Source organism: Ochlerotatus camptorhynchus, unplaced genomic scaffold, assembly GCF_037179485.1.
Source record: "Ochlerotatus camptorhynchus isolate MF236.1 unplaced genomic scaffold, CSIRO-AGI_Acam_v1.1 ptg000243l, whole genome shotgun sequence".
In the NCBI taxonomy this organism is placed as follows: domain Eukaryota; kingdom Metazoa; phylum Arthropoda; class Insecta; order Diptera; family Culicidae; genus Ochlerotatus; species Ochlerotatus camptorhynchus.
Window position 1 is genome coordinate 584,456 of NW_027040733.1, and position 12,341 is coordinate 596,796.

At 38.3% G+C, this 12,341-nt stretch overlaps 1 protein-coding gene across 1 annotated transcript in view; it reads right to left on the minus strand.

The window, feature by feature from the left end:
- Positions 1-296: 296 nt before the first annotated feature.
- Positions 297-12,341, minus strand: part of Phm (Peptidylglycine-alpha-hydroxylating monooxygenase) — a 55,679-nt gene continuing 43,634 nt past the window's right edge. The window contains exons 2-7 of the mRNA XM_065226013.1: positions 11,773-11,830; positions 11,596-11,683; positions 11,292-11,503; positions 2,934-2,985; positions 2,537-2,875; positions 297-2,467 (exon numbers count right to left, since the gene is read on the minus strand). Of these exons, the coding sequence (XP_065082085.1) occupies positions 2,299-2,467; positions 2,537-2,875; positions 2,934-2,985; positions 11,292-11,503; positions 11,596-11,683; positions 11,773-11,830 (918 nt within the window). The 3' untranslated portion in view covers positions 297-2,298. The remainder of the gene's footprint in view (positions 2,468-2,536; positions 2,876-2,933; positions 2,986-11,291; positions 11,504-11,595; positions 11,684-11,772; positions 11,831-12,341) is intronic.

Consider the following 12,341-nt stretch of genomic DNA (forward strand, 5'->3'; position numbering starts at 1 on the left):
CCATATGTCATAAAACTAAATAACTGGACACGTAACTCCAACTTAGAATAATTTTCATCATATTAAATAACCGTGTTTCGCAAGTTGAATGCTCCAACAAAATGTCATGTGCTGAATAGAATTTCAAGGTCTTAGCACATATACAGAATATTTTTAGGAATTCCATACATAATCTTCTGAGACGTCGGGTTCAGAGTTGGTAAAATCCTTCCGACTCCGACTACACAGCCCTGGTTCGAAGGGAATTTCTTTCTACATCCATTTCAAACAAACACCACAAGCACTCGCACCAGGACTTTTATGAATATGAATACTAGTTTCTTGCCTGTTTTATTGTGCTTCATATATGCTGTTGTATCCATAGAGCTATCAGCAATAATGTATATCCCATAGTATAATATCCTACTACATCTGTGCTCGATTGTTTTTTTTTAAATATCCGTCCCTCTTCTAGAGTTTGAATCTTACACTTCCAGTGTTCCTCCGATGCCTGTGTTGCTCATAATATTATTACATGTAGGATAGCTATCATCAAATCCTGCATAAATTTATGTATGATATATGATACTTTTCTTGTTTGTTTGTTTGTTTGAACCATATTAATTTTAGAGTTAATTATTTTACACTTACGAGGGATTTGCAATCTTCTTCTTTTTCTGTTTTTGTATGTTTCATCATGTCTTCTACCAAAAAAGATGGTTGGTAGTTATTTACGTCTTTTTCATCTCAGACGTTGTGGTTGGTAATCCTCTATCATATACTTTTGTGTGAATTTCTGTAATGCTGAATTTAATTCATTGTAGGTAGGTATTTACCGCGGTTGAAGAGTTGGAAAATGCTGCCTGGATGCTTTCGCTTCTGGGCTACCTCAGGATAATGGTGTGCCTTGGAGACTTTTCAGGTAGGTGGAATGGAATGTTCAATCTTGTTTCTGTTTTTCTTTTGTATCGCTATATATAAGGAATGTTTTAGTTTGGTTCGATATTTTTTTACATCGATAGATATAATTTGTGTTTCTCTTTGTGTTTAAAGTTAGTTTCTGCTACTTTTTTTACATTTTGTGTGATAAAAATGGTTTCTGTATAATTGAACCTGTCTTGATAAAATCAGTGTTTATGTTTAGTGAGCTATCTACAGAGAGAGTGTGACAATGAGTAAAAGTTGAGGACGTAAGTTTTGTAGATTGCTAAGCGAACCCATAAAAAAATGCATTTAAGTACATACACACCAATTCCTGACAGTGTCTTCCCTCTCACAGCAAACGTCGATTACTCGATAGTGGTTAAACCAGCTAAGAAAAGATCTATTGAAAGCAATAACTCAACGTACCAAGTATATATTTCAGAGTCCAGTCTCCTGTTCGTAAATAGTACTAATACCAGCAACCCTTTCATCCCCGCACATAATATAAACTCTGCAATATTGGTTCAACCAGTTCGTGTCACAGCAATACTCTTGTACCATCGATTCCATTTGCCACTTTGTTCCCTATCCAAATTACATCCATCATCATTTACGCAACGCGGTAAGTAAGTAACAATGAACGTTGGACGTAATAAATAAGTCTTAACCGAAAAATATATAACCTGACCAGACAACCAGAGTTCATAAGTATCAAACTTATGCCTACTATATGCAGACAGATTTAACTACAAATAAAGCGTGTATAATATACAAAACAGTCTTATACGTACAAAAATTAACTTATTACATTGTTATCTGATCAAATACAATTTTATTTGTTATAACATAACTTGGTCGCGTAATTTAAAGCGCAAAAATTTGTTAAACAGCAGTCTTGGGCCTTGATTTTAACTTCAAGTGCCTGTTGTCAATGTAATTCCGTTCATTGTCACATGACTTCTGGTTGTCGGAGAGGCCCATCTGAGATTGATTTGTCCAGAGATACGCTAAATAAAGAATTTCCACATGAAATGCACTCCATGACTAGACTAAGTACGCTGAAAATTTAGGAAGGGCGTTATTAAATTTAAAGCGATGTTTTTCTACGTGATTCCTGCTTTCCTCAACCGACTTATGATAGGTGTGATTCGAGCTGTTGTTGTCTATTTTTAAAACCTTTTAGCTGATATGGTTCGAAAGATTGATTTCTCCTTTGTCAAGCTTGCCTGCTCCTGTTTATGATAAGTTTAAAATTTGACTGTTGTAGACTTTAGCTGCTCACTTTGTTTTGTTTTCTACACAGGTATCTATAATTTATGATGTGAATGGTGATGCTTTGTGTCTCTCCTCATTGTTTCAGTACATGAGGAGGAGGGTTTCGATGAAATCCACACTTTACAGGTGACTTGCGTCGTAGTCGGGAATGTTATTGAGCTCGGTATCCTTATTGTGCCAGTAGAAAAACGGTGGACCATTGCTGAAGCAGTACTTCATCTGCAGCGGTTCGTCGTTTTCCACGTAGTACATCAGATAAAAATTGCACATCTCGTCATTGTTGGTGGCCCTGTTTCCGGGAAAAAGGTATCATTTTTAAATCCAATTCTCAATCATTCAGACAAAGACAAAAACTTACCCAATGTTGGTGACGGTATTGCGATTACTTTCCATCGTACACCGCGCGGCCAGGCGATCTCCAGTGCGGATTGGTTCGGTGCTCTCGACTGGATAGAACATCTGCGGCGTCAGTGGGTCACGTTTTCCCAACAAGGTCCAGTGGTTCTGGCCTTGCTCGTCGACTTTCACCCGGTAGCCGGAAACCACCCGTCCCAAGCTGTGCGTGTGTGTTCGATAGGCAAACGGGTAGATGGTTTTGTTCTCACGGATGTCACATACCGTTTCCATGTGTTCGACCTTCATCGGAGGAATGGAGCCACCGGTGCCGAGCAGCAGAACGCCAGCCTGTTTGTTCATCCTGTAATGCGGAAGAGTGTGAATTACATAGCTTTATGGGGAAGGTTTATTGAGCTTACTGTTTCAACGTGTAGTGTAGAAATATTCCGGAATCGTCGGAGGTTGTGCCATCTGAAATGAAATGACTAGTCAACTCAATTGAACCTAAATTAAATATTCACTGTCAACACATTCTTCGATTAAAATCTCAAACAGCTCCTTATGAAACTACATATCCACCTGTTGACATGCCAATTCAAAATTGAAATAACCCTTATGGTAATAATAAATTATAAATGTCCCATCCCATTCCCCTAAAGTTGAACTACCAGAAGAACTTTTCCACGTTTCCCATAAAAAACAAAACAAAAAAGACAATACACGTCGCGATTAATCATTCATGAATTTCCACCTTCTGCTGGGTGGTTTTCAAGAACGTGACGATAATGTCGATCACGTGTCGTGTTGGGGGAAAAGAAAGCTTCTGGTTGGAACACGCCGACTCAGAATTGAGACGAGTCGAAAGTTGATTTACTCAATAGTGAGTTGAATTTTCCGGGCTTTTCCTGAAAAAAACTTCTCGATTATGAGGAAAACCGATAGAGTATATTAGTATACTCTTAGACTGAGTAAAATTTTCATGGATTTTCCTCATATTTTGAGTAAATCCAATTTTGAGTCAGTTTGATCGACCGTGCAGTTATCCATCTCCGGTTTCTCTCGCCGGTCGTTGGTTGGCTTTGGAGTTCTGTATGCGTGCGTGGGTAGGTGGTTGGAAATTGTGGCACGTAGATTTTAGCCACCCACAGCACACACCACTTACGATTCCGTCATCCGAACGATCATTGCCAGTGCGTGTGGTGTTTTTCAGCTCGCTTGACATTCATTCGCAACTTTCGGTTCAGTCAGTGGGATGAAAAAAAAAAGGTTCGATTGACTGGTTGTTTGGTCCTGCAGAGTGGTTTTTTTTCCTGAAACATGGCTTTAGATTAAGTGGATTGGTATTTGGAATTTTAATTTGATACCACGAAAAATACGGAATGATGTCAGGTTTATCACTAAAGGGCACGGATATGCATGCATAATTTAACTTTAATTTATAATAACATGACGGCTTTGGCAATATCACAAGATTCCAGAACGACAAGTGACGTCGACAAACATGAAGTTAAAAAAAATGAGAAATCAGAATTCAATATACTTAGGAGGTTCTTCCTAAACATGAGCAGATCTTTCGAATTTACCTATTTCAGATATTTTTGCGAATGGAGGAGGAGTATAAGGATTGAAAAGTATGGTGAGAAACTTAAATTTAAATCTTTTATGAGATTTCTTTTTTCGATCTCGATTTTGTTGGCACCGTTCATTAAACTTGCCATGGAATTCGGAAATTTTGGAAACCGTTTAAGAAATTTGACGTAGAACTACGTCTTTGTCGACTATACTGGGGTGCAAATCAAAAAAATATGTGTTGTGAAATAGTGTTAGGTTTTGAACGCTTGTAACTTTGTCATTTATGAATGAAATAAAAATCCTAATACGCCAATCGATAGGATATTACATTACAAATCTGATGACATAAATATTTTTTTCAATTTTCCATAACAGTTTTGAAAAATGTACAAATGATAATTTTATCTCTGTTTACATGAAATAAAAGTCTTTCCCAAACTCAGTCATCATAATCGAGTACCACTTTGTTGAACATCGTTCTGCTTGAAGCTGGAAAGACATAAAACAGCGCTGCTGTCATGCCTCTACTCATTACCGCTTTAGACGGCAAGGCATTGGGTCCTGCAGTAAGCAGGAGCAAGTCAGCGGTTAAAGGTGGATCACGGCGACTTGGGTTCCGCTCAATTAAGGGGCTGTTCATAAACTACGTAGACAGTTAGAGGGGGAGGGGTGGCAATTATCCACGGCCCATATAAATTAAAAAAAAATGTATGAACAATTGTCTACGCAGGAGATAGGAGGGGAGTGCAAGAATTCCAAAAAACTGTTTACGTAGTTAATGAACAGCCCCTAATACAAAACATGGCAAAGTTATTTATGCATGACACCCCCCCCCCCCCAAATGAAAACCTGAAAAAGACATGAACTTTTTACCCGCTTACTAACACTGCCCAGGGAGGCAAAACATTCAAATTTGAGAAAAAAAATCGCTTTCGATATTTTGATGTTATTCTGTTAGTGATTTACCACCAACTGACTGTAAAACAGTAGTAGTAAAATTTCTTTTATTTCTGTTGATAATGATGTATACATTGATTTAACATTTCAAGTGATTAGCCTATCTGGCTCTTCATCTTTGTTCCTTGGATATTCTAATTTAGTATTTGCGTATTTCATCTAGTTTACAGAATACCCCTAGGGGGGTGTGTTTTGGTTTAATTAAAAAATTTGATATCCTACCTAACTACGAGTCTAACTTAACTAACGTGCCAGCTCACGTATGATCTGAAGATCTGATCTCAGATAGGTGTCTCTGAACCTTTCCAAGGAGACCGTTCGTCGCTCTTCGAGAGGCTGAAGGCCAGCCAGGCGGTGGACCTCAGAAAATCGGGTCCGTGGAGGTCTGTTTAGGATCATCCTAAGGATCTTGTTCTGGATCCTTTGGAGTTTGAGGTAATGGCACATAGCACAACTCTCCCAGATTGGCGTTCCGTACTCAATGGTGGGGAGGATGATTTGCTTGTGTACGTCAAGCTTATTTTTAAGGGAAAGGGTGAATTGGAGTGTTATCAAGGTGGACTTTTGAGTTACCAGGCGGAACAAGCCGAGGTGAGTTGGAGTGCGGAAATAGTATGGTCGGACAGAACATCCAGGCCTGATTGGAGTTTTCTCGTCAGAGCACGGATCACTCGACCCTTATAGATGACGGCAGTGTCATCCGCAATAATTGACAAAATACCACCACCCGGAAGGGGAGGAAAGTCTGATGTGAAGATGTTGAATAGGATAGGCCCAAGCAGGCTACCCTGAGGGACCCCTGCATCAACTTTGAACGTATCAGAGGGGATATTGTTCAAGTAGACCTGGAATGATCTGCCCGACAAGTAGTTTTTGATGATCTTCACGAGGTAGATCGGAAAGTTGTATCGATGCTGCTTGTACACTAGACCATTATACCAGACATTGTCGAACGCCTTCTCGACATCCAACAATGCCATGGCAGATGTATGGGAAACGGACTTATTCCGCTTGATGATGTTAGTAACCCGTGCGAGTTGATGGATCGTAGAGTGGCTTTTCCTAAACCCAAATTGTTCTTTGAGAAAGATGTTATTGTCATTTGAAAACACCAGCAGACGGCTGAGTATAAGTTTTTCGAATAGCTTCGAGATGGAGGATAAGAGGCTGATGAGGCGATAGCTTTTGGCACTGGTAGGGTCTTTGCCAGGCTTGTGAATTGGAATGACTTTGGCTAACTTCCAGCATGCAGGGAAGTAGCCAAGCTTCAAACACTTATTGATGACCACTGCAAGGTGCTTGAAGAAGTCAACACTCAAGTTTTTCAACTCTAGGTTGACCACTCCATCGACACCAGCGGCCTTCATGTTCTTGGTTGATTTAATCGCTGCTATCACCTCATCAGCCGATATTCTACTTTCGTCAGGGACAACTACGAGGGTGGCAGCGACTCTAGACATTGCCTCAGATACTGCAGGCTCGTGGGGACTCACCATGGCGTGGCCAAGGTTATGTGAATTCACAAAGTGTTGCCCAAGAGCATTGGTCTTTTTAATTGGGGTTATTAGCAAACATGGAGCCGAATTTTGGATAGGAGAGGAAAGGGGAGGAATGGGTCTCGGCTTATTTTTCAAAATCTTTGCCATTTTCCAGAATGGCTTAGCACCATCTGGGAGAAAGTGAATTTTGTTTGCAAAGTCCGCGTTTCTGAGATCCACCATCCTGGCTTGGATGATTTTGTTCAAACGGTTGCAATTGGTCTTCAGGATAGGCAGACCAGTACGCTGGTACTGTCTACGAATCGTGTTGCGGAATCTAATGAGGTCTTTAGTGTGCCTGTCAAGGTTCAGACTGTAAAACATATCTGGTACCTCTTTGTATGCAATTAGATTAACATCCAAAGTCCATCTTTTTTTACATATTCTGCACAAAAGATACGTTGCCCCATTGTTCCGCCTACCGCCGAAAGAGAGGAGAAAACGTCGACCAATCAGCAACGAGTAAACAGTCGGTGCCGTTCTATAAAAACCCCCGCAGTAGCGTGCATAAGTTAAGTTCACAGCAGCAGCTGCTTTAACCTTGTATCGAGAAACAAAGAGAAATAAACAGTAGTGTCTAGTGTAGTCGGCAGCATTCGTCATTTCTACTGCATGTCCATTGGTGTCCCGTAGAGCAGCGTCAAACCCCCTAGCTCTTTTCAGAGCTCCTGAGTTTAAAACTTCGATTGACGCTAGCCAACTCCGTTCGCTCCCGCCCAGTATAGTCCACTTCGCCTCGACAAAACCAGTTCAGAAGGAACACCCATTAATAAATAAAACGGCGGGAAATCCTATCAGGGGCGGGGTTTAGCAAGTATTTTTTGTGCCGAATGTGTAAGATAGGAGGAACTTCGGATGTATTTTTTGTGCAGAATATGTAAATAAGGAGGTACGTCGGATGTTAACCTATGTACCGTGCATCATAGAAAAAGAAGTTTCCAATTAGCGCAATTACTCAGGACTCAGGAATGCTTGGGTGATTACGAACCCACGTTTCAATGAAATCCTATTTGGAGAGCATTATGCATTCTTTAGTATTATTAGAAACTACAAAGTTAGACTTTTTCACCAAACACACATTTTTCATGTCCATATGTTATATTCATAGAAAAAAACACGGCATACATTTAGACGCAGTGCGAAAATGACATAAATAGGTGCAACTAAAATCCATTACCCTACACCGGGGTAAGTTTAAATGCGTGGGGAAGTTAAACGGTAGATGTATCTCTTTTAACGGAAATGAATAATGACTGAGATTATTTTTTATATAGTGGTTTGGGGTAGTCCACAGTGCCTCACCAAAATAATTACAGTGAATATTCACTTCCGCTAAGAGATGCACGTACCGTTTAAACTTACCTCGTTGTACCTTAACTATGATGCTTACTATCAAAAAATTGAACAGGTGCAGAACCTGTATACAAACTTTTGCTCTGACTTTGAAATTCAATAACTGAATCCCACTAATTTCCAATTAATGTTGTACTAAGCACCTACTTTATTGGAAGCCAAACGTTTGATTTGAGAAAAGTCACAGTATTCTATTTTGCATCATTTTACTGAATTACATAATGATGATGCATGATAACTTTATGTCAGGGTTGTCCTCCAAATTGGAGAACAAAGAGGTGCTATGATCGTTATACCGCTTCCTCCCCTAGTTCGCTGACATATGAACCAACATTTTGTTCAATATTAACGTATTACCGTTGTACCGTCTTCTGATAGGGAAAACAACTGCCTGTTGCGTTATCATAAAAAAGCAACCTTCACTCTCTTCTCTGTTTCAGAGACCTAATTTAATACTAAAGATGAAGCTACTGAAATAACGTATTTTTTGGGTATTGTTTTATCCCACAACATGCATGGCGTTTTTGTGTACTATACTGAGGTGCAAATCAACAAAAAATGTGAGAAGAAATAGTGTCAGTTCCTTGTCGAATTTAGTGCACATTGATCACAACAAAATAGCTTAACATTGATCAACCCAATGCAGTTATGTAGGGAAAATTCTGTCAGTTCTTAACCATTACCTACAATTTAAATATCTCATGCGTAATTGTCGCGAGTTTAGAACCATAACCAAAAAATTCAAATACCTGAAAAATTTATGATAAAGTATGATAATCAAAAATGCATGACATACAGCAATTTTGCGTAGTCCTGCAAGTCCTGGACAAATCTCAGTTTAACATTTAAAAAAGACAGTCTATGTCTGAGATCTGGAAGATCTACCAAGGAACCGGAATTTTTACAAATCCCAGAATTTTTAGGCTGCCTGTGGGTGATATTGTGCTGCCTGCTTTCTCACCCCAGTGGCGACAAATATCTGGTTGCGTCTTCTTTCGTGCATCAAGGTTTTGTTGTTACACCGTGAATTCCGGATTAATTTTTATAACAATATCTTTCAATGCTCTGTCAGTTGTCACTAGTGCAAGTAACATTTTAACCGTGGATCATTCTATTTGATACTATTATGAGCTTCCAGGTAAAACAATGATAGGAGAAATGAACTTGTTAAACGTGTACATTTTACAATAATTTAAAATTTAAAAATGAATAAAACCCATCTGCTGATAAAATATAGCTGGAAATTGAATTATGACCAGCCTCGCCACACTGCCCACCGCACAGTGGTTTCTGGCTGGCCAAAACCTCAAAAATTAAAGTTGATATTTTTTTCAATATTTTTCTATCATTTTTACATGTTAAGAGTATCTTAAATTGAATGATGTGTGCAGTTTTGTTGACTACATATTTTTTATAGTTGTTATAGTGTAGCAATATCACAAATTTTTGTAAAAAATCGTAATGTTTCTTGTTACTGTTTTGCTCAAATATAGCAAAAAATAATGAGTTTATCAACTTGGTTATTTCAGAAGAAATGTTCCTCGGCTTATTTCACGTCAAATGGATGGTAAAAAAGAGTATCTGCGCTGTTTTAAGTGACGGTTTCTAATAAAAATTAGCCAAAATATACTTATTTTTCACATTTAGACTAAGCAAAACATATGACGGACACGTCCCACTATCCTTTAGTAACCAAAAGATAGCTAGAGAAGTTAGCTTTTAGATAGGTTTTAATGTGTTTTGCGATTTTTTGCGAAAGATGTTGAAATTAGGAATAACAAGTAAAGTGTACTTTGGAAAATATCTGTTTCTAAGTTATATAATCTGCGGTGTATACTGTAGTAAGCTTAACAATGCTTTTTTCAAAGCACACCAACACGCACATACGCACCATATATCTATCTCTTATGGTTAATGAGTTATGATTTTTTTTTAAACAAGCAGGATAGGGTGGCCCCTAGACAATAGGCATTCTTTAAATATCTTTTTATACGTTCATTTCTCGTGAAATTTTTATACTAGACACTTTAAGAACTTTTTATGACGCGTATTTTTGCTAAGTTGTTATCTCTTTTATTTGAAAAATTATGGCTAGTTTTTGCTGATTTTTTTTTTCCTATTTTTTAATTAAATTAAATACTTTAAACAGAAAAAAGCTCTTGCAGATTTTTACCAAAAATTAAGAAAATACGATGTTTCCAATGAAATTATATGTTTGAAAATCGGTTTGCTCCATTTTGGGATATTACCAATTAAAAGAGCCATTTTTTCGAAGAAAATAGCCTTCAACTTTCTAATCAAAAAATAAAGCTGCTTGAGCAAAAATATGCGTCATTAAAAGTTCTATATGTAATCAGAACAATGTTTTCACGAGAAATTAACGTATGAACAGATATGCAAAGAAAACCGATTTTAGTGGCCACCCTAACCTGTTTGTTTAAAAAAATCATAACTCATGAACCATAAGAGATAAAAACGTTGTGTTTTGAACAAAGTTGTTTTGAATTGAATGTTCTACAACTGTTTAGAACACTGCTTTGGTCTATCTCAAATAATACAAAAGTTTGTATGTTTAATTCGCCAATTTTATAGACCACCCTAATTTTACGAACATAAAAAGATTGAAAAAAAAATATGAAGCAACTTTCCCTAAGAAACCATATACCTAAAACTGACGGTTTGGGTGCAAACATTTTTGTCTTCCTAAATACGGCTTTGCGACATTGTGCATAGGTTTTGGTTCCACTATACTCCCTTTTGTAACGTCTTGATTGTAAAGTTTTCTTCGTACAATTAAAAAACATCTATTTCAACTGTTTTTTGCTTTTTTGCAACAATTTTGGCCAACTTTTGTTCTAAGGGGAACCACTGTGCACCGGTTGTTGCGTGGAATGCGAGTCTGGGTTCTATCCCAGCCAAGGTCGTTAGACGAAAAATCTTTGGTCACGTCTTCAATATGTAGAGTAGAACAGTCCATAATGCATTGCTTTTCTATTGCTAATTCTGCGATTTTATGTACCAGAATGCTAGGTAAAGTACTGAACTTGTAATACTGAGAATCCAAAAATTATGAACAACAGCGCGAGGCCATTTTACCCTAGGGGTGCATTTTAGCCCACCCTACAATTCAGGTGTAATAGAAACTTTTTTAGATTTCGTGCGAAAACCACAAAATAGCAAAATAATTGTTTCCCTGTACCACATGAGCCCTCCGGAGTGAATAGGTCCGTTTCCATGTGTAATCAAAATATATTGAATATCCAAAATTATTTTTTTCAAACGTAGATTCGTTAAATCCCCACTCGATTTGATGCTGAAAATTGTTAAGACTAGATATATTTTTGCATAAACGCCTACCTTTGAACTTGTCGATGACAGCATAGTGGACCTGCAGCACGATGTACTTAATCGGAGAATCTTTGCCCACCTTGAAACCCACGCCGTCCTGCAGTTCAAGCTTTGGCGCGTCACGAGCCCACGCATAAATAATTTGCGAAGACGACCCGGCGCCACACGGACTACCCGTTTCCTCCTTCATGTCGTCGCTTTTAGCCATCTCGCCACAGTTCCTGTCGAAAAAAAAAAATGCGATTTACACAACTTTTCATCTGAAGCATTTACGCTCCGACAAGCATTGATGGCCTATTGCCGTCATACTTACCACACGGCCGCTTCCGATCCCGGCGCCCCGCAACCATACAGCAGCATGTGATGTGCCGTTTCCATCGTGGCATTAGGTTCGAAACCGACTGAATTAGGGGAAAGGCGACAGAATTCAATTATTCAGGTTCGATTTCGAAAATTTAAATGCACTTAACAGAAGAAGATGGGCACTTACCTATGTAGTAGCTTTTGGTGTAGTCTACCTTGACTGGTGTACAGAGGTACAGCTCGGGCTGAAAAGAGGGAACCGAAGAAAAATAAAATGAACCTATGAGTGATTAAGTTTTTTTTTTCTAAAGACTAAAAATAGCACACATTTACCCCTATGTGAAAACGAATCGGAGCCTGCAAAGTTTTCATACGACAATGGTCAGTTTAAGTCCAATTGTTAACATAATCTTATATTAGAGCGGTTCCACGAACAAGTGGGAAATTTTTCCAGTTTTTATTTTTTGTATTTTTTGATTTGCATGAAACCTTGCATACAAGTTTTTGGGGAAGAAAAACGCCGTTTTGCATACTTGGTTCGCCATTTTGAATCTAGCCTTACTTATGAGAAGGGCCCATGAAAAATGCACATGATATCTTCAAAAAATGTATCTCGGAAACGGTTTGTCCGATTGGTTTGGTGTCTTGGGCGAAGTTTTAGACAATTGTTGGTGTTATATGGAAAAAATATGCACGGTAAAAAAAAAGTTTGGTATTTGTGTTTTGAACTAAAATATAAATTTTCCCTTTAAAGTG